The following is a 24,523-nucleotide window of genomic DNA, read 5'->3' on the forward strand; positions in this document are numbered from 1 at the left end:
TAAACAAATGAATAACCAAGTAATAAATGTAAACCACATTTATGAACAAAAACAGACATGAAGAAGCAGATGGACTTGCACATTACAATGTCAGAGCATTATTAGAATTTGTAAAATGTGGGAAGAAGGTTGTGTGTACATGAGGCAGTCATTTATAATGAACAAACTAAGATTTAGATGAAAATGACATGTACCGTATGCAGTGATAGGTTTGTATGCCAATAAATATACATCACACAACCACTGACGAGAGAAGCGCTTTCAACCATACAAAGGCATTAATGCTCAGAAAGCCTTTTGAAAAACTGTTTCCAGTCTGCCCAGGCTTCTGACTCTCAGAACAGAACAGGGTAGTTTTGGGTTGAAATGTTGCTGCAGGCCTGGCTGTTTTATATTTCTTATAATGGGCTTCTTTCATAACCAATCTCATTAACCCTAAGCAGATTTTAACATTGCCACTATTTTTACGAGTGTTTTCACAGAACCCAGGTTTTAATGATACACCAATAATCTGGCATTAGTTTAATAATAATTTTTAAAAAAAACAGCTTGTACTCCTGGGTACACTAATGTATATTTTTTGTTAGAAATTTAGTACCATAATGCCAGTGCCTCGTATCTACAAAAACCTAGGCTTGATTATTATCACCTGAATATTAGGTTGTTGAAATTATACATTACAGTACTTTTGAACAATTTGAACGTAATCAGCATCTCTCAGAACAACATTTTAAATAAAAAATAAAATTATTTAATTTGGATTGGACTCAAATGATCAACCTTTATTAATACTTGGTGCTAAATTGGAAATGATTACTTCTAATGATTTCTTAGCACATCAGCAAACTTCACATGAAACTGACGTCTTGCATTACTATGTGGTAACAGGGCCCTTCAAGTTTTTAATTGCCTAAAGCCAGTCTGCTGGACGTTACTGCAAAACTGTCCACATTTATTTACTCTGAACAGGATACGAAAACACATCCACGCAATATAAGAACTAACGAGCCCTCTGAAGGCGAAGTTCAATTTCCATGAAGTACTTTGACTACCAATGTCACTCAGCACTTCTCCAGAACAGTTCAATAAAAGAGTTCCATAAAAAGTTACACTGTAGGTTGGTCACTGGTGTACGCAACTTGTCACTACATGTGATGATGTTCTACCGGAAGAGGCGATACATACGAGGCAGACGGCCATCTTTGCTGGATAAAGCAGCCTGGATATGCTCATAGGAGGGCAGCTCAGTCAGATCTCCTAAAGCAGCCACAGCTGGTTTGCTGCGCAGCATCCTCGTGCTGACTCTTTTGATGTCACTGGCTGTAACATTACCTTAAATTAGAAACAAGATGCAATGTTAATTTTTATAATCAATATTATACATAATCTGATTCAGTCTATGTATGCAAGAAAGGGGAAACCAACAGAGCAGACAAAAAAGCAGCCTTCTCATTTTCTCCTTTGTGAGTGTATGTTTACATGTTTAACTAGATTCACTTAGGAAAAATCTGATCTCAAATCACCAGTGAAATGGACTGAAATGCAATTTGGACTTACTGACGAGAGTGCACAGCTCATGAGGCAACTTCCTGTGGCCTGTGGACAGAACTTGCCGACCGACATCCTCAAAGATAACTGGCCTGGACTCTAAATTCATCATCAGCATGGATTTCAGCTGAGTCTTTGCTCTTTCCAGTTCCATCTGCAAGTAAGCAAATCATTTTGGTATAAAAAATATGCTCAGGTCTCAACTTGAAGTCATCTGTAAATATATAACTGTACCTCTCCTGCTGTAGCAGCCATCTGTATAAATTCCCTAGTGATTATCTCCACCATTTCCCGCACCTAAAAGGAAAAAATATATTTACAAAATATTAACACTCTACTAGATGTGTCTTGATGTGTTCTTTTTTTTTTTTTTTTAAATATATACCATTTTGCATTTGTACCTGTCTTGGGTCTGCACTAGCATGAATGCAGAGCAGGCCACTGTCTTCATAGCTGTGGTGGTAGGACGTAGCGTTGTACATCCAATGATGTCTGAAAAACAACATAATTCAAACCAGACATTACTTAAAGTTATATTTTTAGTATGGAATATGCCATCAATAAATAATAAAAAGGAAGACTGGACCAATAGAATGCTGGCACTTGGTTTAACCCATTAATAGCAACTAGAGCTGCACGATATGGACAAATGTAGCATATTGTTAATACTCTGTTACACAATGCAATTTGAACAGAGTATTGTATATTTAAACAAAATTGGTGGACCTGCAGAAATTCTATTTGTTAACCCATTCAGTCTCCATAAACTCTTTTATGGCTTTTGATCATGTTTACATGTCTTGGTAAATCCAAAGAGCTTTTATAACTAAAGATACAGATGGTTGTTAGCCTAAAAAAATAGATATTTAAAAATACATCATCAGTTAAAAACATGCACAAGCAGGACCATAATGAAAAATTAAAAAAAAAAAAAAAAAACTTAGGCAGAAAGACGATACATGAGCCTCCAAGTCTGCACAGGGAGAGGCGAATAGATCTGGAAACCATAATTTGTGGAATTTATTTAGCAGTGCAACAAATGGTTCAAGAAATATTGTACAAAAATAAAACCATACATCTCTGTAGGTTTAAACGTAAAATGAGTTTTCATTGTGATCAAGGGTGCCAATAATTCTGGACATATAACAAGCAGCCCTATGAGCAACATTACAATTTCTGTGATGAAGTATTCTCAAATGTATCCCTGACAGTGGGAGAAGGTGCTGTACCTGTTGAGAACATTCAGGTAGAGGCGGGTAAACATGCCTTTCCCTGGGCCGCCTGCCGAGAATGAGCCTCCTCCCCCCATCATCATGTTGAGGACAGCGAAGGGGATGAAGTCTTCCTCCTGTCAGTGGTTCAAAAGAAATCGCAAGTTCTCTGTCAGCAGTGTATTTGATGAAGAATTTATCCCTGCTAACGGTTTTGCAAACTCACCAAGAAGGAGCAGCTCTCTAAACCAATCATAATGTGAGTGAGTTCTGGGATGGGTGTGGGTCCAAGGCTCACATCAGACATGTCCTTCTCCATCTGTACACACATGTGGGAATGAGCATAGATCAATACAAATAGAATAGAAAAGAGTACAATAGAATCCTATCATGGTGTAGGTATGTTACTGACACTAAACTCACTTTAACAATGCCTCCTGTGTACTGGGCCACAGAGCGATCCACATTCTCTGGTGTGCTTGTGCCCCAAACTGGCTTCACATCCAGCAGATACTTCCTGGCACACTCCACCAGCTGCTCGTGCTCGACCCCCACACCTGCCAACACCATGCGCTCTGGGGTGTAGTAGCTGCGCATATATTTATGTAGCAACGTCCTGTCAATCTTGTCCACGTTCTCCACTGGGCAGAAACGGGGCAGGCCTACAGTGTTGCCTCGAAATGCTGCCTGCAAACAAAAAGAATGAAACTAATGTCAGAGGGTGGGTAAATGAGCTGTGGTCGGATAGAGAGGAAACTCGGTCTTAGAATAAGACAGGACTAGAAGGGAGTAAATTAATCAAGCATAAACCATAATGTGTGTCCAGAAAACATGATTTGTAAATAAATAAATAAAGAAATAAATAAGCAAGCAGGTCTCACTCACAGCATGAATCATTTCTGTTAACAGAGGCTCAGGATCAGGTCTCATGTTTAAATCTTCCAACTCAAACCTTACTGTCATTCGGGTCATCTCGAGCTCATCGTCTGTGGAAAACACAATGCTTAGAAAATACTCAAGAATACATCACAGCTATAGACTCTTCCTAACAAGTGCGGCATGATCTTACCTAATAAACGCGGCTGCAGAACAGCATCAGCCAAAAGGCTAACCACAGTATCCAGACCCTTGACTTCAGCAGACACCGCATACATTGTTGTATCTCTGAAAATAACAATAAAAGCTATGTTAAGAACAACTTTTAGAAAAAGACTAAATAAGGAAGATTTCAATGCTAAAAAATAACAAAACCTGGATGTTTGGCAGTCACAGATTCCACCATGTTTTTCCAGTGAGAGAAGAATTTCATCTTTACTTCCATACTGTGATGTAGACTAAACAATACAAGAAAACAAAACATTAACAAAACTTACTGGTGACTTATCACCATCCTTTATTTTTTAAAATGCGGTATAGTATAGTAAACATGAAGAAGAAAAAAAAAACTTACAGAAAATGCAAGCTTTTCCAAAAAGTGTGAAATCCCACTAGGATATCTGGCTTCATAGCGGGAACCTGAATTTACCAAAACTGAAAACAAGACACAGCAGAATGTGACCTTTAAAAACCTTTCCTAACCATACTATATGAATAAAAACATAATAATTCTGGAGTAATAACAAAAACTGAGTACAAACAGTCTAATCTTGATTCAGGGTAAAGAATATATTCTTTATCATAATAATACTGACTTTTACAAAAATGACATCACAGACGCATACTATATACAAATGAGCCCAAACAACCACGATGATCTACATGGTCCTGTGAGCATTCAAACCAATCTCAGGGACTATAAAGACTACAGTCGGTTCTATATGTATTTTCATAATTTTGCATCTGTACAATACCACAATGGATTTGAAATGAAGCAGTCAGGATATAATTGGAGTGTAGACTTTCAGTTTTAATTCAAGGGGTTTAACAAAAAAATTGCGTTAACTGTTTAGGAATTTGAATGTTTGGTGGTTGAATATAGCATTTAGTCTGGTCAAAATACTTATGGAGCAGACTATATGCTATATTTAACCATGAAACATTACAGGTTCACTATTTTGTACAAGTATTGCAAGGCATATCAGAATCACAATGTCCATCAATATACCATATTCGTCACACATATACAACAAAACACACGAAATTATCAAAATGATATAGTGTTGAAATGAGTCACATACATACCTCCAACTGTGCAAAACTGGCCAAACTTATTTTGTGATGCAACTTTAAGGCCGTTCTCTAAAGTGGTTATTTTGGTTTCATATTGTTCATGACCATCAACTGAAGCAAACACAGGCTTGGGAATGCCGGGTAAAGGTGTAGACAGAGAAATATTAGGATATCCACTTGCACTGCTGTATTGTCTACATGCAGCAATGCCAAACCTACAACAAAAGAGCAACACTGTTGGCCAATCAGGATATTGCAATTAGGGGTGTTCAAAAGTCATTGTGGAAGTGGCACATTTGAAAAGCAGTAAACACTACTTGCATACACCATTTTTTCCCCACCAATCATAAACATTTCATAAACAGACGTTAATAAACAAGATCTAAAAGTCTTTAAAATAAAACACAGTACTTTAAAAAAAAAATTAGAATACATCACTTTCTTACGTTAATTACAAAGTAATCACAGACACACAAGATTACAAGGTCAATAATCTTTTGCAAGTGTTTCTGCCATCATAAAATGAGAATATCTTTATGTAGTGTTTCATTTCCTCTACCTCAAGTTGTAAGAAGTTTACCATATTCACTCGGCAACATCTGGGATCTGTAACATGTTATTGCTGATGCTAAACACTCTTTAGACTGTTTCCTAAACTTCACCAAGGCAGGATTCTTTTTGACATTTTCAAAAAGCTTCAAGCTCACAACAATAACCATAGATCATTTTAGTCTTTTCCCAGCTCCCAACACACCTAATTTAACTGATCCGATAATCAAGACCCATTCCTGAATTAAAGTGGGTGTGATGGAGCAAGAAACACTAAAAATGTGCAGGACCGGGGGTTCTCCAACCAAGGAACCTGTGGTGTAGCTGATTCCTGAACTAGACGACTCGACTCATCGATTCATCGATCATTCTGATCTAGCTATAATCACCACAATATAAACCGTGTCAACTACTTGACTTTAACTACTAGGTTAATCCATAATACAGTAGTAAGTATGAGAAGCTAAAGGTAAATTAGCCAGGCACGTTCATTTAGCTCACTGCACAAATTAACAAGACAGCGATATTACACTGAACTTATTCTCCTAACATTTATACGTATTACTGACGTACGTTGTCCATTATTTATTGATAACGACAAGCAAATAAACCCCCACCTCTGTATACGGCCCCAACACCCGAATCTCGATATGTGAGACGCCATGTTGGATTTTTTGTGACCATGAGCAGTCCCCGGATGTGATTCAAGATCACTTCCTCTAGTCGCTATAGCTTAAAATAACATGAAAATTGCGAAAGATGGTGGTGATGATTTATATACATTGCGTGAAAACATAATTACTTTCACAAACCACAGTGAATTTATAAATAGAATGATATTTAAGGTTAATAGAAAAATAAATAAATAAATAAATAAAATAAAAAAAAATATATAAATCCTTAAAATGTGCCACAGAAAGTGTACTGTAATTATTAAATCGTCCTATGTTATGTTTATAAATTGACCTTTTAAGGAATCTTAATTAATCTTAGGAAGATTATAGATTATATTATAGATTATACTTCATATCTCTTTGAAATATGAAATTTTAATTCTCGGTTTTTACACATTATAAGAAAGAAGAGTCGGGTGTGTGGGTTTTTTTTTTTTTTTTAAACCTAATTAATCTTATTTTGTTCTTAGCTAAATATTTTATACACAAGTGTAAATTTAGTAAGAGTACGCCTCTGTTAAACTTTTTTTTTCTTGTGGACTTAAAAGTTTACATAGATTTCATTTCTGATTCTTCTAAGAAGAAAGCTGTGAAACCACGGAATCTTTTTAAAAGGTTACAACCCCTTCTAGCCCCTGGTACATAACTTCTTGTCATTCTGTATTTTCCTGTGTTACTTAGGATTAAATAAAGAGGAAAAATTAAACGGGGAAACCACGTCACTGCACCTTTTACTCCACAGTCATCTGACTAGAAAGTTCACACCTCTGACGGGAAATTCCAGTCCAACCACTATCACTATCAATACCACTACATTTCTCCATGTCAGTGCTGTTGAACCCGGAGATACACAGCACAGTCCAATGTACTTAGCTCTTACAGACAGCAGCCTCGAGTCGGAGCAATGTCTGGAAGTATCAAAGCCTTCTCAATAAACTACAACCCGGTTAACGAAAGTAACACGTTTACAAATGGCGATATTCTTCAGGGGACAATTGTTCTGCAAGTCAGCAAAGAGGTCAAAATTGACAAACTTTTTGTAAAGTGTAAAGGGGACGCGAATGTGCACTGGACCGAATCAAACGGCACCAATAACTCGGACGACTCCTACAGCGCTCATGAGAGATACTTCAAAATCAAACAGATCTTAATTTGGGACAACTCTAAGATGGGTAAGGATGATTAACACGTGTCTGGGTATTAAACATAACGGGTGCGCTTTATTTGGCTCTTGTCATTTGTTGTAAACGACTTGCTAGCCCTGTGTATTACTAGTCTGCTCACAGACAGTTCTCAGATCAAGTGTTCACGGTTTCCACATGATGAAAAACAACAAGTCCATCCAGTTTTAAAGGTCAAAGTAACCCTGTTTAATAGTTATCCCCAAACCCCCAGTGAAACGCAGGTATCCTGTTTGTTTGTTTACTGAAAGGATTAAATGATACCAGATTTATAAGACCAAGTACCGATACTTTTGCGATAGTACTCACCGATACCAGTATTTTTAGTTACATAGCGGTGCAGTGAGACAGATTATGCTTTAATTTGTGTCGTGAATCTTGAAGTACCTCCAAACCACAGACATTTTATGTTCTGCTGCTGTTTCTTTGTGCGGCAATGTCTGCTCAACGAGTGCCTACGTACACTACGTTGTGTAGTGTGTACAAGTATGCGTGCAAGTTCATGAGCACTGTATCAGACCAATACCGATACCGGATGCATCCCTAATCAAGAGTGTTTTTTTTTTATTTTTTATTTTTTTATAGCTTTAGTATGTATCTTTTACCTAGAAAGGTTTATACTCTTTTTATAGCTGTACACAAAAGTTAATTATGTACCTGAACTCATTTTAAAGGTACACTATATCCACATTTCTAGGTGACAGATACAAATTAAAGGGTACAAAAGAGAAGTGTACCACCCCAGATAATATGCAACGTACAATTTAGTATATTTTTTCCTCCCTGAGAATGTAGCGAGTGATCAGAAAGGGTGTAGCTTATACTGAAATATTAGGACACGTGTATACAAACACTATGCACTATTTGGAGTGTAGAATAGCCTTTTTTTGAATTTCACCTGCAGGAATAAATTGTTCAAAAGTAGTACATATGACTGTCTAATTGAAGAGCTGAGGCTTTGTAGATGTTATTAACTCTTGAATAATGTAATTTATGGAGTCAACTGACTTAAGGTATATTTAGTAAATCATGATTCAGTTTTGTACTCTATTTAGATCAAACTAGAGCTTTGGATTTTTCTAGTATGTTACTTGCTTTATAATGTACCTGTCAAAGTTGCATTAACAGGTGGTTTTAGAATTTAATTTGTTCACGTTCGCCACACCAAGCAATTCTGTGGCTTAATGTGCATAACATTTATTAAAGTTATCCTTTAATAAAAGTTTTTGTATATTATTCATTTGGAGACAGCAGTGATTTGATGACCTATGAACAATTTATGTATGCACTAAAATTTTATATACTTTTGTTATCAGAGCATTGCATTAAGGCGTAGTACACTTGTTTTCAACAAACCTAAGCTTCAATGTTCAGTCCTGTTCGCTATCAGTGTGCTGGTGAAAGAAATTTGATAACAAATGTGTGAGTCAGTTAATACATAGCAGATACTACTATTTCTTTTCACAAACAAACATTTTATTTGAACAACAGACCAAAGAGATTCATTTAAAATTTTTACACAGGTAATTCACATCAAGCTTTAGAGATCTATGTATTCTGTGCAATTTCAGTATTGCAAAAGTTAATCTGATTACTGATAACAGATAATAAATGATATACAGCCTACCTTCCAGTTATTAAGAATAGAATGGAAATTTATTGTATGAAATGAACATTACACACAATGATCTTCCACTAAAAAAGTCTCATAAGAATCACAAAAATTATTAAATACCATTAAGAACAATCAGGACTACAACACAAAAAAGTTATTGGATTCATGAACTACAATAATCAATTATTACAGTCATTATCAACTATTAGATGTTTAATTATTGTTATACTTCCATAAAAACAAGATGTGTGAAAGAGTTCGTGAAAACAACTCAGAAAATGCAGCACCTGAACTTCAGCAATTTCATTAGCATTTTCGTTAGTGCTATCATTAGGGTAAATGTGATAAACAAATATAATCATTAAATAAGAATAAATGAGGTGAGGTCAAAACAGTTGCTCAATTTCCAGTGTTGTCTTTACAGAACAAAATGGAGACATACTTGTAAGACATGGGGAGACATGTAAGTGTTTTCTGTTATTTTATTTTATTTTATTTCATTTTATTTATTTATTTATTTATGCTGTCAGAGTTTACTTGGCACCATAAATGATAATAGTAAAAAATACTTCAGTAATAGTCTTCTCATAATAAATTATGTTTTTTTTTTTGCATGTACAGTCGCTTTAAAATAAAAATTACTTTTGTATTTTATTAGTTTATGATATACCTTCAGTTACCTCAAACTCACAAACATAATTTTTCTGCATTTTGAATTTACAGACAAGAATTTGGTTATGCCAGGACACCATGCCTTTCCGTTTTCATTTCAGCTTCCTCGTGGGTAAATAATTCTGGAGATAATGGAAATTTGCTTCTTATAATTTTTAATATTATAGTAGCTGTTAACAGATTTTATTGCTTGACTCTATGTGTGCACTTTAATAGAAAATTTCATAGAAAATAAGATGTCCTAGATCCATGGCATAATGTGAGTGTATATACAGTATATACTGTATATATAAACTTAGTCCAGTCCAGCATAAATTTTGTACATTGGTTAATCTGTGAGGGACAATTGAATCATTCCCTTACACTTGTAAAACCAGAAACTTTTCACTCAAACCAAGTGTCATACCAAGTGATATTTTAGAAATATGACCATGAATGTGGCTACATTCAAGTTGGTGAGCTTGAAACAAAATGGATTTTGAAAACAAGTAACTGTACAATTCATTGTAACTCAGCGTAGGGTCTAGAGAGCCATGTTTCTCGAAGCGGTGTCTAAAATGGTTATCAGTGATCCGACAGTAGTATGCCACTTCACTTCACTAAAATGCAGAGGTTAAATGAGTTGTAGACATTAAAGAAGTTGATTTCTTTTGTAGGAACACACCATCATCTTTTAAAGGATCCCACGGATCAATTACATATGCTCTTCAGGCCAGACTGAGTAGATCATGGAAGATCCCTCAAACTGTAACGAAGGAATTCACCTTTGTGTCAACCTTTCATGGAAATGGATCTCATTTAATGGTATGTGCTCATATTGTTTAATGTGTAATTACATTATATTGAACCAAAGCAGGGGGTAGGTTTTTTGCCTCACAGCTTTGTGGTCCTCGGTTCGATCCCAAACTCAGGTTATACGCTGTATTGAAATTCACATGTTTTCCCAGTTAGTGTTAATTTCATTCACAAAAACTATGATGAAAAATGTTCGTCGACGACCTTTTTTTCCATGACTAAGGTGAGACGAATATGAGATGACACCGACGTCATTAAACACTAACTGGGACTATATCAACATGCAATATTGTTGATGAAAAAAGACAAGACTAAAATGTAGTTTTAAAAAATTAATACTTTACCAAAAATTTCTCTTTATTTTCGTCACCAAAAAATATTATAGACTGTTTTTTTTTTATTACAATCCAAACTTCTGATGACATGAGCGGCAGTTTCCTTTCCTGTGCTGTGCACAGCATGTCAGGACTAAGCAAGCAGAGTGGAGAGTAGCTTTCAAGCTAATGTTTGTTAAATAATGACAGCAACAGTTGGACTTGGGAGAAAGAGAAGGTTGTTTTTTTAAGCTATATTAAGACAACTAGTAAGGCGGTGGTAATAATAATAATAATCTTATGGCCAAAAATGTCTACCATTTTCAATGACTAAATTGTCAGCATGTTTCATTGACTATAACTAGACTAAAATACTTACAGTTTTCTTTGACACTAAATTGCCCAGACGTTTAGTCAACTAAAATTTGACTAAAAAAAACAGGATAAGGTTGACTAAAAATGATTAAAAAAAACCCCAAACTATCAAGGACATTAGACACAGCACTAAGACTAATACTAAATAAAAAAAATAGCTGACAGAATTAACACTACTCCCAGTGTGCTTCTGTGGGTTTTACCTGGGTTCCTCTGAGACCACCACGACCCTGACCAGGATAAATCAGTTACTGAACATGAATGAATGAACTAAAATACAAATAACAAGTTATGAAAACAGACTACAGTGTTCCATGTGCTGTCTTTAAATACAAATTTCTTACCATTCTATACATAGAGACCACTTTCTGGGTCCGTAGACAAAAAGCTGAAACTTTTCACCTCTGGAAGTGTCTCAATCAAAGCATCTACTGACAAAGAGGGCTACATGCAAGGTAATTTTACATTACATAATGCATGTCCTCAGCTATAGGCAAGAGACAATTTAAGCTGTTAAAACCCACTGTATAAATTCTTGTTATCTAGTATTTCTCAGTTCTTTTTTTTTTTTTCAGGTGAGAGAATCAAGGTTGAAACCCATATTGAAAACTCTTCATCTCGTGCTCTGAAGCTAAAATTTAAACTTGAACAAAACCAGATGTTCATCGCCCAATCTCGACATAAACATGCAGCAAAAGTTATTTTCAAAGCTGTGGAAGATCCCATTCCACCTAGATCTAAGAAAACATTCACTAGTAGGCTGAAGATCCCTTCGAACTTGGACCAAACAATCACAGACTGTAACATTATTAAAGTGGAGTACATGCTCAAGGTAATGATGTTTTACTTGATTTTTTAATAGTACCAATATCTTCAAGAATGTGCTTTCTCATTTCATGCATGTCATGCATTGTCATGCATTTCTCTTATTTTTTTTAAAGGTGTATTTGGATGTTCCTTATGCTAGAGATCCAGAAATTATATTTCCAGTGGTGATTATCCCAGCAGGCCAATACAGCTTTCCACAGCCAAACCAAGTAGATTCCTATGCCAGTCAGAACAGACGGGAATCAATAGGCACAGGTTCTGCATTCCAGCCAGCATTTGTTGCCTTCCCCCCTGTTCCTGCTGCTACTGCCTTTGGACCAGCTCCTAATGTATACCCAAGTGTATACACTCAGCCAGCCAATCCAGTGGAACCACCACCTTCTTATACAGACATCTTTCCAGACTCAAATCCATCAGCATCAGGATTCAACCCATCTCTATTACCCTTCAGTCCGCCACCATACACCGTTATGGGTTCTTCACCTGCCCCTCACCACCATACACCAGAGTGTCCAACACCAGAGTGTCCAGGCGCTGCAGGATACTGGCAAAGTCCAGCAAATCCAGATTTTTATCCTACTAAATAGACTGAATTATCAGAACAGCATTCACCACCATAACCATTTTCAGTGCAATACAAAATGATATTGAACCAAATTGTCATGGTTGATATGTCAGTGCTTTTTTTTTTGGTTAGGGGAAAATGTGTACTACTGTTCCCATTTACTTTCTTTATATTTTTCATGCAGAGAACTATATTTTTTCTACATTTTGTTTGATTTTATAAACCAAAATCAAGTATATTCATAGAGTTCAATCATATATACATGTGTGTGAGTGTGTGTATACCAAAATAAAAGCAGATGAAAATAACAGCGAGAAAAAGATAATAATAGCCTAACCTAATAATATACAGTCTGTTGGGGGATAAATAACGCTGCAACCAGTCACTCTTTATACACATGTAATAATAGGTTACCTTACATATACAATCAATCAGATTCTCTATCTATATTGATTAATGTTTAAGATCAATTATGGTTTTACATGTCTGATCCCAATATTAAGTTATTGTGATTACAGTCTTGTTCAAGATGGGCAATATCTATTAATTAGGATAACCACAGATGTTTTGGCAGACTTTTAGGTGGGAACCCTGAGCAAACTATAGCTTTCTTTGCCGCTGTAAACCCTGAAAATGGAAACTTTCTTTGGTATAGTTGTAATGGAATTATAGAGTGATCATTAAGGAGAAATAAAGATGGGTTAGCCTCCACTGTTAAACCCAACATATGTGTTCAATCTTTAGAGACATGTATCCAAACACTGGAAATAACTGGACATTCACAAAATATGTGCATGTAGTTACCCACTTCTCCATTATGGCATCTATCACATATGGATGTGTGGTGATAAGCTTCATTTTAAATAGTCTTAAAGGAGTGCAATATATTCTAAGAATCAGTTTATTATTTATCATTTGATGGGCTGGATTCTGGAACTTGCGAAGGTGTTTGCCCAAATTATATCCTGGTCTGATTGAAAACCTACTTTCTCCATTTCATGATTCCACACCTCAGTAATACCAAGGGAACCATATGGGGTACTGTATGAGTTGTGGTGTTACTGTTCCACTCCATGGGACCCCATAAGCTTTCAGTGAGAATCGAAGCTACAAATACAAAAAACATGAGAAACCAGGAAGGGCAAATGAATTAGCTATTATAGGACTATTTTTTACGAGACGTGATTAGTGTGTCTTCTGTTAATCTCCAAGGCGTATCATGTGGAGCCTGAATATCTATCCATATACATAGGGGTTTAGTTTGAAAGTAAAGATATAATTTGTAATCTTCAAGTGACGATGTTGTTGTTGTTAGCACGGTGGCTTAGTGGTTAGCACATTCGCCTCACGCCTCCAGGCCGGGGTTTGATTCCCGCTGGGGCCACGTGTGTGCACCTGCGTGCACGTGTGTGAAACCCCTGCGTCTCCCTGCAGGGGTTTCTTCTGGGTACTCTGGATTCCTCCCCCAGTCCAAAGTCATGCAAAGGCTGATTGGAGTGTATGAATGGGTATGTGAGTGTGCCCTGCGATGGTGTAGCCATTGATGTGCCCTGGGCTCCAGGTTCCCCGACCCTGAAGAAGGAGTAAACGGTAGAAGATGGATGGATCTTAAAGACTGAGGGATATCTTAAAAGGATATAGTGATACTTTATTTTGTGTGTTATTTATTATTATAGGTGATAATAAGTGATCCTGCTTAGTTCTCTGACCTGGAGGTTCTAAGAATAATGCAAACAGAATTACTGATGGAGATCATCCTTGACAGGACCCTCATTTAAGTAGAAATAGTTCTGAGATTATATTGCTAGTTTTTTCGAATAGAATATAAGGCTTTAATCATTTGGATCCAAAGCCAAATTGGTTAAGTAATGCCCGCAAATAGTTCCATTCAAGCGTATCAAAGGCCTTCTCAGGATCTGAGCGAAAAAGTGCAGCTGCAGTGTGAGAAGACTCTGAAATATCAAATGTCTGTTGGTTTTTTTTTGCCCCAGCTCACTCTGGTTAACCAACGGAATAACATGATAGGCACATGTATTTCATGATGCAGCACTTACCTTTCACAATTTTAACACTAAGACCTCTGAGAACATTTACAATCAATAAAAAAAATCCAGTGAGACTTTTCTTTCTTTGACCAGTCTCTGCACTCCAATTAATTCCACCAAAAGGATGCCCAAAAATGACATTCAGACATTGTATAAAATTTAGGAACATGCTAAAATCAAATGTTGTATTACTTTCTTACATTTCTGATTATTTATTGATTCTATTGTCATTTTTTATGAGGAACTTAATATTTTTTTTCTAAGGAACACATTTAATTTATGATCTGATTTAATTTATGATTGATTTTATCTGAAGCATCACAAAAAAAGAATACAACAGTTTGGTGTTGTCAGCAGGTCGCTGGGTTGATGAACTTATTGCAAGCAAGGGATATGCAACCAAATATTGTTTACTTTAAGACTGTTACTTTAAGATCTGTTCCTATACTATTGCTCACCTAAAAATTGGGCAGTCTGCTACCAAAGTTGCCATGTTCTAAGTTGCTTAACAAATCTAGATGTAATATATCAGAAATGAGTGCTGAAATTCTGATCTATTGTCTCATATTCATCTTTTGATCTCAAACCCAAATATCTTCAGGGTATAGCAAAAACCAAAGAATTGGCCTTGCCACTCCAGAACATTTGGACGGGACTGTATATCATAGCGATTTGACAACAATAAAATGTTAAATTATGGAATGACACGCCACTCTTGTATCTCTCACCATTGAGAGATACATTTAATATCATTTATTATTTATAGCAGCTATTTTACAGCCCTGAGTACAGACTTGAGTTTCTCTAGAAAGCCTTTGGACTCTTTGGCCCCTTTGGCCTTCCACACTCAGGGAGCTCTTGGGGAAGATTTGGAGGAAGTTTACAGTTCACTATACACGGACCGAGAGTTCATGTGGAGACCTCGTTAGCGCTTTAGGCTTCTAAAATGCCAACGATCAAACAGCTCTCCTTGACTTACGAAGCTGTTAATAACAGTAATACATTCACTAATGGCGATGTTATTAATGGGCGAGTCGCTTTCGAAGTGACTAAAGAAGTTAAGATAGAAAGCTTTTATGTGAAGTGTAAAGGGGAAGCAAAAGTGAGTTGGAGCGAGAGGCACAATGATAGAGATCACCATTACAGTGCTACTGAGAGATACTTTAAACTCAAACAATACTTCATGCAGGACCCTTCAAAGAAAGGTAAGGCCTTGCTGTTGTTTCTGTTTACGCTTACAATACATATAAAGACATTCAACTGTTTATTGAATTGTTGTCGTTGGGAAAACCCGCTGAATTTTTACTGTGGCGGATTTCTGACCGTTAAAACCGACGTTTTTCTGCCTCAGTCATCCCAACTCTCCCGGAAGTTCCGGGAGTCTCCCTGACGACCGCAAATTATATACAATATCCCGGAAATATTTTATGCATTTCTTTATTTTTTTTCGAGCGAGAGTTCAATGGTCATTTCTCGCTTTCCCTGGGTAGGTTAAATGATTGTAAAAGACACACTGAGGAGTTTAAATATGTGTCATTCGTCCATTAGCATAGCTAACGTTATTTTAACTAGCTGCTATAAGGATATTGAGGTCTAGGTGATGAGGCCAAACTCCCTGTAGACATGTGTCAAGTAGTTATTGAATAATAAAAAAATGATTCCTTGAGTTGAATAATACAGTAATATACAATAATACAGTAATATAGTATTATACAAAATAACAAAGTATGTATGTAACCCATTACATAAGACTATAATAAGGATACACCAAAATGCTCAAATCTGCCAAACAAGCTGCTGCACAGTACAGTAAAAGTTTGTAAAACAAGTTGAATAGTTATTTGGATGTAAATAGTGTGTGCAAATAGTGGCAATATGTTGTTAAATAAATAGTTGTGTTCTGTCATAATAAACTGTTATTTCCTTGTTCATACACATTTGGTGGGTGTGTGTGTGTGAGTGATTGGGGGGGGGGGGGTTCATAAAATATGTTGACATGTAAAAAAAAACCTATAAATTTGCTTTCTAATCTTACCTTGGCTTTCTACACAGAACAGTTTGAGTAGGCGCTCGTAAAGGCTCGTATTACTGCTCGAGATTTTTATCTGGAGCATTTTGTTCGAGATAAACAAATTTGTATCTCAAACTCTTATATATATATTATAGACTTATTATGTCAGAATTCTGTTTTATATCAGTTCTGACATTTTAAATAATCTGACTTGTTTTCTTGTAGTCATTACAAGATTATATAAAATTATGTTGAATTTTTGACTTGGTATTCTGAAATAATGATTTATTAAGTTGAATTCTTAGGTGTTCCTAAGTGCCAAATAATTATGTCAAGAAAGTATTTGTGATTGGTTAATAGGGGTTATCCCCTGACATATCTACAGTATGTTAACTATGCATCTATACAGCTAGTTGCATACCTACAAAAATAGCTAATTGGGTTATTCTGCAAAACAGCATTGACCTATGCACTAGGTAATAAAATAAGATAAATAAGAGTTTCACTACTTGCATATCGTATATCAAAATGTTGAATTAAGTCAAATTTTTAAGATTATAAATAAAGACGCTGTGGTAATAAGTAAAAAAAAAAAAGTCCAGCCTTTAAGATAGGTCAGAATTTTGACATGCTGCTGCCAAAAAAAAGAAAAGAAAATATATGTTATGATTTTTTTTCTTTTCTTTTCTACATGACAGAAATCAGCTACCATAGAGACTGGTTTAGATGATATTGATGATCAACGTGATTAGACCTAGCAACATATCAGTTGCTTTTATACAGTTGGTGTGTTTGTGTGTCTCAGTGGAATTGAACTGGACTCTTTAAATGCAGTTTTCTCCCTGTTCACGTTTTGCAGTAACCAGACTTTAAAATGCTAGAACCTTATTACTGGTTGAGATCCATGCATTGGCTATAATAAAAGTGTGAATGAGTGTGTGAATGTGTGTGCATGGTGCTCTGCGATGGGCTGACGTCCCATCCAAGTACGTCTGGATGGGACGTCAAGGAGGTCTGGTGAATCTCGGTTTCTGCTGAAGCACACAGATTGTAGGGTCAGAATTTGGCACCAACAGCATGCATCCATGGACTCAACAGTCCAGGCTGGTGGAGGTGGTGTAATGGTGTGGGGGATGTTTTCTTTGCACATTTTGGGTCCCTTAATTCCAGTCAATCATCGCAATCCTATACCAGTATTGTTGCTAACCATGTGCATCACTTCATTGCCACATTTACTCATCTTCTAATGGCTACTTCCAGCATGATAATGCGCCAGGTCATAAAGCAAAAGTCATCTCAAACTGGTTTCATGAACATGACAATGAGTTCAGTGTTCTCCGGTGGCCTTCCCAGTCATCGGATAGAAATCCAATAGAACACCACTGGAATAGGAGAATTGCAGCATGAACGTGCACCTGAAAAATTAGCAGGAATTGTGTGATGCAATCTTGTCAACATGAACCAGAATCACAAAGGAATGTTTCCAACATCTTGTGGAATCCATGTGGCACAAAGAATTGAGTCTGTTTTGAGAGCAAAGGGAAAGCCCCACCCAGTATTTGTATAGTGTTGTTAATAAAGTGCTCGGTGAGAGTATTTCAGTTCCAACCCTATCGTTTTCAAAACATTTTTGTTAATTTTACAATTCCACCATGTGAAGTGTTTTCCCAGGCTGCCACCCTTAACCCTCAACTGCTCAATTTGATCTTGTCTCGACTGTAAGTCACTTTGGACGAAAGCAATAGCCAAATGAGGTAAAATCCGATCCCGTACCAGAAGAGCTTTTTAATACATTTTAGTCTTTAACATTAGCACTTGGGTACACTATTTAAATGTTTTGTTATAGTGTGAAACTTTTCTGCTAGTTTTTCAGCATGTTCATCTGTTCTCATTTTTCTTTCAATCCAAAATGAAATGATTCCGATTTCAGGAATCGTTTCACTTAATAGGATGCACACATCTTTATCTTGACCATCCAGTTAATACATACAGTGCATAAAGTATTACGCTTTAAAACAAGTGCTTAATATGTGTTGTTTGTTTTTTGTTTTGTGTTTTACAGGAAAAGAAGATCCCGGTGTTATATTAATAAGCGGAGAGATCTGTAAGTGTTTTATTATTATTATTCCTCACATTACCAAATTAGAGTCAGCTCCAGAATTATTGGCACCCTTTATAAAGAACAGAACAAATTAATATATATAACATGCAGTGAGTTATATGAGCTTAAACATCATTCATGTCAAATTAATAACAGAATGTAATGTCTAGCAAGACACTTATAAAGGAACAAGTGCTAGCTTACTGTTTTTTCTCCTGTGGTGAGGCCAGCATATTTCACGTGTGGGTTTGGGAATATTGAGACAAATATTTAAAAAGTAATAGATTTTTTTAAATGAAAAAATTTGAAATATAAATAAAAATTGCTACATGGGGTTTTGGGAGAAACGGGGCTGTTATTTAAAACTATTATGAATGTATAAATTATTTTATTTAATATACTAATATTGAGTTCTTAAAAAATACCTTAATTAGAGGTACTTTAGATTACAAAATAGATAATTGGGTAAATTATTTAATTAAAGGGAGTTTCTCCACTTGTTTGAGTGGATTATTTGAATATGTGATATTTATTTTAAACAATTTCTGTTCATCTTTCTTAAAGGGCATTAATAATTCTGAAGTTGACCTGTATTTTTTATAACTTTCTGCTTGTCCTATTCAGTTGTCACATTAGCTACTTTATTTTGTCTTCCATTACACAAAACTGATTTTCTCTCTCTTTTTTTTTTTTTTTTTTTTGCCTTGTTTTTTTCACTTCCAGACAACAATGTGGTTAAGCCTGGAAGCCATGTTTATCCATTTAGCTTACAACTGCCGCATGGGTGAGTGTGGTGATTCTCAATTAGCTTTTAACAGCATTTCATGCCTTTTAGAGATGCTTTGTGTTATAGGACTGCAAAAACCCTTTATACAAATACATAATTGTAAGAAATGCTTCACTGAAGTAGTAGTAATACAAATATTCTAGTTCACTAATGCTGAAATTTAGATCATTGTAATTGTGAAATCATGACTGCAGTTTCCAGGTGGGTCAGCAGATATTTAGACAGTACTCATAACATACACAATCCTAGTAGCTTTGCAGAATTATTGCCAAAACTGAGAACCTGTCAAAAGAATTTTAACCCTGCTGATTTTAGAAAGGAGCATCATGGTGCTACAGTGGGTAGCATTGCCGCCTCACAGCTTCTGAGTCCCAGGCTTGATCCTGAGCTCAGGTTATTGGGCTTCATTTACCAATCTTTTAGTAAAGTTGTATGTAAATGTTTGCATAAGCCAAACTGAACTAAAATTTTCCACTAGGTTTACAAAGGTTTCAGAAAAGCTGACTTTCTTCGTACTTGCATGTGTATCATGACTTTCTTAGTACTTAGTACTTGCATATGGCTTATGGCTGTGTGCAGGCAGGACAGACTATTCTCCATTTATAGAGTGCCATTTTTATAGTCATATATATATTTTTCTTTTTAAATAATCTTTTGCATGTATGTCATTTTATAAAAGTAATGACAATAATATAATTTTTCCATGGTATTCTTAGTCCCTGACCTAGTGGACTAGCATGAGGATGTGTTTTTGATCGAGACGTCAAAGCACTTCTGTAAATCGCTCGGCATAAGGGCATCTGGTAAATGCTGTAACTGTAATAAAAATAAGCAATTTAAACTTGACAGTATATTCCATATATAAAAGTAATCCATACAAATTATATGATTTGAAAATCACGTGGAGATTTACATTGGTTAGTCTTCTTATGCCTAAATATACACACACTCAAGAGCAGGAGTAGGATATGAATGCTTTCAGATCCACTGCAACCCTGATGGGGATAAAGCAGTTACAGAAGATGAATATGAACTCATGACGAGATGTGCTATTCACATATTACACAGACCGTTGAATGGAACCTTTGTTTTGTCAGGGAGGACGCATATAGCATATGCATATAGCAAAGGGAGTGGAGTGACCTAAGGGGTAACTTAACAAAGAACACAATGGTAGTGTGTAAGGACCTTAGAAACTGTAATGCTTTGATTTATGCTTTTCACGTGATACATACCACCAATTGAACCTGTAACCCTCTGCACTGCCTTACACAATCAGAAAAGTCGGTTTCAAAGAAGTTTAAAAGTTTGACTTGGATTTATGTAGTGCGCATATTGTAACTAAAAGATTAGCTACATGTAAACATTGCAACATGGAGTATTTGTATGCAGAATTAATCAAAAACCCAAATATGAAAAGAGTTCAGCTTTAAATATTTTTGAGAATTTTACCATTAAGGATGCATACAAATAATATTTTCTCCTCTGTAGAAATTTTCCAGCATCTTTTGACGGATACCATGGCTCAGTAAAGTACATTCTTGAAGTCACACTGGACCGTTCATGGAAAATGGACCGCACTGAAAAAAAAGAAATCATCTTTATTCCAAGGCTTAGTGGCGTTAATTTAATGGTACGTGCAGGTAAAAAAAAAAAAATCCTATATGTGCTTTTTCTCCATAAATTTATGTGGGGAAAAAATTTATTCTATGTTTCCTCTTGACTTGTTTACTGATCCTTAGTTTAGGCTTATTCGTTAAATGCACAATAATGTGTTAAATAAAATGATCTGTGAAATCCAGCATAGTAATGTGGCTGGCAAATTCAATAGTATACATTGTTATTCAGATTTTGTGCAGTACCTAACCAAACATACCACACATACCAAAGAGTGAATGCTTTGTACTGCAAAAGTAGAGAGCACTGAAATGTATTCCAAATTACACAAGTTACTTCTGTTTACTTATTTGTGGGATGTTCTTTTTATAACTATCTATCTACAATCTATTTACTACAGTCATGTCCATAAGTATTTGGACAGTGACACAATATTCATAATTCTGCCTCTGTACACCACGAGAATGGATTTTAAATGAAGCAAGAAGTGTAGACTTTAAGCTTTAATTTAAGGGGGTTGACAAAAATATTGCATTAACCGTTTAGGAATTACAGCCATTTTTTTTCAGAGTCCCCCCATTTTCACAGGCTCAAAAGTAATTGGATAATTGACTGTTAAGCAGTTTCATTGCCAGGTATGGCCTGTTTCCTTGTTATTTCTTGCCAAATTAAGAAGATAAAAGGTCTGGAGTTCCTAAAAAATGTCTGTAACCTGAATGGTTAATGCAATATTTTTATTAAACCAAATGAATTAAGCTGAAAGTATACATGTCAATCAAATCTAGATTGCTTCATTTCAAATCCATTATAGTGGTTTACAAGGAAAAATTATGAATATCGTGTCACTGTCCAAATACTTATGGATCTGACTGTATATTTATTTCAATTTAATCCAGGCATGTATACTATTAATTATGTGAACTACTTTAAAATTTGTCCAGTTTTACATGTAAAATATAGTCATTTAGTTATATTTCAATAGTGTATTTTGTTGTTTTACACTCAGAACCCACAGATTGGATCTATCGACAAAAAGATGAAACTTTTCACCTCTGGAAGCACCTCAGTGAAAGCAACAATTGACAAAATGGGTTATATGAAAGGTCAGATAATGTCCTTACAAAATCAAGTGCCATGAAACTCACAAGAAAAGTCACAAAGGTATGCAGTAGTTAACGTCATACTTCTTTATTCGTACTTTTTCAAAGGTGAGGTCATCAAGGTTTCCACTGACATCAATAACGCTTCGTCTCGTGATCTCAAGCTGAAGTACAGTCTCGAGCAAACACAGGCCTTCTATGCACAGGGTCACTCCAAGTATTCGTCCCGTACTATTTTAAAAGTTGCTGGGGATCGGGTACCATCTGGATCAAAGCAAACCGTCATCACAAACCTGACGCTTCCACAAAATCTGGAACTGAGCGTTACAAACTGTAAAATTCTGAAAGTGGAATACATATTTAAGGTATTACTGTTTTGTTATTATTTCTACATACAGCCAGCATCTTTAGCATATAACTCCAAAAAAAGTGTATTTAGCTGAAGCTATATTTCATTGTTGGCTAAAACTTTTTGCGTTGGATTTGCAATTAAGACCTTTATCTTTAAGTGTTTTCTAGCTTGTACAACAACTCTTTTTGAGTGATATATATAAATATAAATACAAATATATATATATATATATATATATATATATATATATATATATATATATATATATATATATATATATATATATAAAATATATAAACATCATAAACTTCCTTATTATGTTGCTGGGCCACCATGAGCCGCCAGAACAACTTCAGCATAACGTCTCATTAATTTTTAAATTAATGACAGTGAAATGCCTCCAACAGCATAACAGACCCACTGGCTTTTCTTGTCATTAGTCACTTGTCTGCATATATATTTTATGGTAATGACAGGGTTTTTTTCACAGGTTTATTTGGATGTGCCCTTGGCTAGTGACCCAGAGATCAAATTCCCCGTGATCATTCTCCCTGCAGGCCAGATTTTTGCTCCAGGGCAAAACCAACCAGCTTTTCAAACTTATGGGAACCCAGATGGACCAGGATGGAACCAACCTCCACCCCAGTTGGCATTTGGGCCCAGTCCCCCAGGTGCTACCTTTGGACCACCTCCGGGGTTTTACCCTGGTCCGTACCCTTTACCTATGTGTCCAAATCCAGAAGCTCCTCCTCCTTCCTATGCAGACCTCTATCCAAATCCAAACTCAACAGCCTCAGGATTCAATCCAGCTCTGCCAGCTCCACCCTTTAATCCTCAGTACGCTCCTATGGGTTATCCAAATCCACCTGTCCCTCAGCAACATCCAGTACCGAGTGCTCCACAGTTCTGTCCAGGGCCTGCTGGCCCAGGCTATGTTCCAACAGGACCCCCCCCAGGATACTGCCCAAATCCAACCACACAACCAGAATCTTATCCAACTAAATCCCCTGAGAAACATGAATAATCTGAAAGTGTGATGACACAAGAAATTAAGATATGGATGATACTGTGGTTCAAGGACTTTGGGTTTGTAACATATATGCAATGTGTGCATATTATTATTAAATTATTATTGCATTTACATTATTATTATTTATGTATTTTTTAGCCATTGCAATTGCTGCAGCAACCCACTACTGGGACCTTGTTGTGGTGCCAGTTGCATCATGCAGATGATCAGAATCAAATTTTTATGATTGTCGCATATGGCATAGCGTTTTGAGTTCACCCCAGTACGTTCTTGTTAGTAACAAATAATTGTAGTTAATTTTGTAACTCAATTAAGCAGGATGTATGAAAGTATATTTTTAATAAATTTATTTTATATATATATATATATATATATATATATATATTTTTTTTTTTTTTTGCATGTGCATGTAAAAGTGGGTGGGTTTTATATTGGATTAATTGGTTGCTAGAAAATGGTGCTGTGCATGTTAATTTCATGCCCTATACGAACAGTCGGTAAATATTAAGCCGATACAAAGCGTTTGGAGATTAACAACAACCATGAGCTTGCAAGGCCGATCCAATGCACTCACTTGCTTTTACAGTTTTCACAAATTAACACTAATATTATTCCAATTAATCTTTTTTTCAAACACAAATCCAAAAACATAAACTCAGTTCACAAAAATCCATCCATGTCAGGCAAACGCAACAATTCACTCACAAACATGTTCACTTTTCTCATAATAAATCTTTGCCTTTAAAACACACAAACCAATCAAAACGCACATGCAGAGAGCAAATAGACTCTAGGGAAAAATTAAATCACAAATAAATTGATACCAAACATGCATGTAAAAAAACAAAAAACAAAACTGTAATATCTGATTGATATTATCAGGCTAGCACCCTGATCCCGTAAAATCTGTCTTGCTACGGAAACAACAAGCAAAAACCAGCGGTCTAAACAATACCGGCGCGATGACCCTGTTTCTCCCTTGAT

At 35.8% G+C, this 24,523-nt stretch overlaps 3 protein-coding genes across 4 annotated transcripts; 2 read left to right on the forward strand and 1 right to left on the reverse strand.

The window, feature by feature from the left end:
* Positions 1–23: 23 nt before the first annotated feature.
* Positions 24–6,450, reverse strand: pmpca (peptidase, mitochondrial processing subunit alpha). 2 transcript variants are annotated; one of them, XM_053654231.1, is made up of 13 exons: positions 6,095–6,450; positions 4,941–5,143; positions 4,210–4,289; positions 4,011–4,093; positions 3,829–3,923; positions 3,645–3,745; positions 3,183–3,446; positions 2,986–3,078; positions 2,778–2,896; positions 1,950–2,040; positions 1,783–1,845; positions 1,558–1,702; positions 24–1,332 (listed from the first exon to the last, which is right to left on the reverse strand). In XM_053654231.1, exons 1-13 carry the CDS (start codon positions 6,139–6,141, stop codon positions 1,163–1,165), a joined length of 1,554 nt encoding a protein of 517 aa, XP_053510206.1. In that variant the 5' UTR covers positions 6,142–6,450; the 3' UTR covers positions 24–1,162. The 2 variants fall into 2 exon arrangements, with proteins under 2 accessions (XP_053510206.1, XP_053510207.1); XM_053654232.1 differs by lacking the exons at positions 4,941–5,143; positions 6,095–6,450 and having other exon boundaries at positions 3,829–3,921; positions 4,210–4,265.
* A 126-nt stretch (positions 6,451–6,576) lies between these two features.
* LOC128625669 (arrestin domain-containing protein 3-like) lies at positions 6,577–14,610 on the forward strand. Its single transcript, XM_053654236.1, has 7 exons — positions 6,577–7,323; positions 9,372–9,410; positions 9,671–9,731; positions 10,276–10,423; positions 11,462–11,558; positions 11,679–11,935; positions 12,045–14,610. The coding sequence occupies exons 1-7, from the start codon at positions 7,056–7,058 to the stop codon at positions 12,516–12,518; spliced, it is 1,344 nt and encodes a 447-aa protein (XP_053510211.1). The 5' UTR covers positions 6,577–7,055; the 3' UTR covers positions 12,519–14,610.
* Positions 14,611–15,422: 812 nt separating this feature from the next.
* Positions 15,423–23,856, forward strand: LOC128625643 (arrestin domain-containing protein 3). Its single transcript, XM_053654141.1, has 7 exons — positions 15,423–15,746; positions 18,615–18,656; positions 19,377–19,437; positions 20,932–21,073; positions 22,064–22,160; positions 22,266–22,522; positions 23,000–23,856. The coding sequence occupies exons 1-7, from the start codon at positions 15,488–15,490 to the stop codon at positions 23,531–23,533; spliced, it is 1,392 nt and encodes a 463-aa protein (XP_053510116.1). The 5' UTR covers positions 15,423–15,487; the 3' UTR covers positions 23,534–23,856.
* Positions 23,857–24,523: the final 667 nt, after the last annotated feature.

This window comes from Ictalurus furcatus, chromosome 22 (genome assembly GCF_023375685.1).
Source record: "Ictalurus furcatus strain D&B chromosome 22, Billie_1.0, whole genome shotgun sequence".
Taxonomy (NCBI): Eukaryota; Metazoa; Chordata; class Actinopteri; order Siluriformes; family Ictaluridae; genus Ictalurus; species Ictalurus furcatus.

What these genes read in the sequence shown, in the direction of transcription:
- pmpca (XM_053654231.1), bottom strand. Translation starts at nt 6,141, where the DNA reads ATGGCGTCTCACATATCGAGATTCGGGTGTTGGGGCCGTATACAGAG. An exon ending in TAACAGAAATGATTCATGCT is followed by an intron (nt 3,447 to 3,644) that starts GTGAGTGAGACC and finishes TTTTGTTTGCAG; the next exon opens with GCAGCATTTCGAGGCAACAC. An exon ending in CTAGTGCAGACCCAAGACAG is followed by an intron (nt 1,846 to 1,949) that starts GTACAAATGCAA and finishes TTTTCCTTTTAG; the next exon opens with GTGCGGGAAATGGTGGAGAT.
- LOC128625669 (XM_053654236.1), top strand. Translation starts at nt 7,056, where the DNA reads ATGTCTGGAAGTATCAAAGCCTTCTCAATAAACTACAACCCGGTTAAC. An exon ending in TCATTTCAGCTTCCTCGTGG is followed by an intron (nt 9,732 to 10,275) that starts GTAAATAATTCT and finishes TTTCTTTTGTAG; the next exon opens with GAACACACCATCATCTTTTA. An exon ending in CAAAGAGGGCTACATGCAAG is followed by an intron (nt 11,559 to 11,678) that starts GTAATTTTACAT and finishes TTTTTTTTTCAG; the next exon opens with GTGAGAGAATCAAGGTTGAA.
- LOC128625643 (XM_053654141.1), top strand. Translation starts at nt 15,488, where the DNA reads ATGCCAACGATCAAACAGCTCTCCTTGACTTACGAAGCTGTTAATAAC. An exon ending in GCAGGACCCTTCAAAGAAAG is followed by an intron (nt 15,747 to 18,614) that starts GTAAGGCCTTGC and finishes TGTGTTTTACAG; the next exon opens with GAAAAGAAGATCCCGGTGTT. An exon ending in TTAGTGGCGTTAATTTAATG is followed by an intron (nt 21,074 to 22,063) that starts GTACGTGCAGGT and finishes TTTTACACTCAG; the next exon opens with AACCCACAGATTGGATCTAT.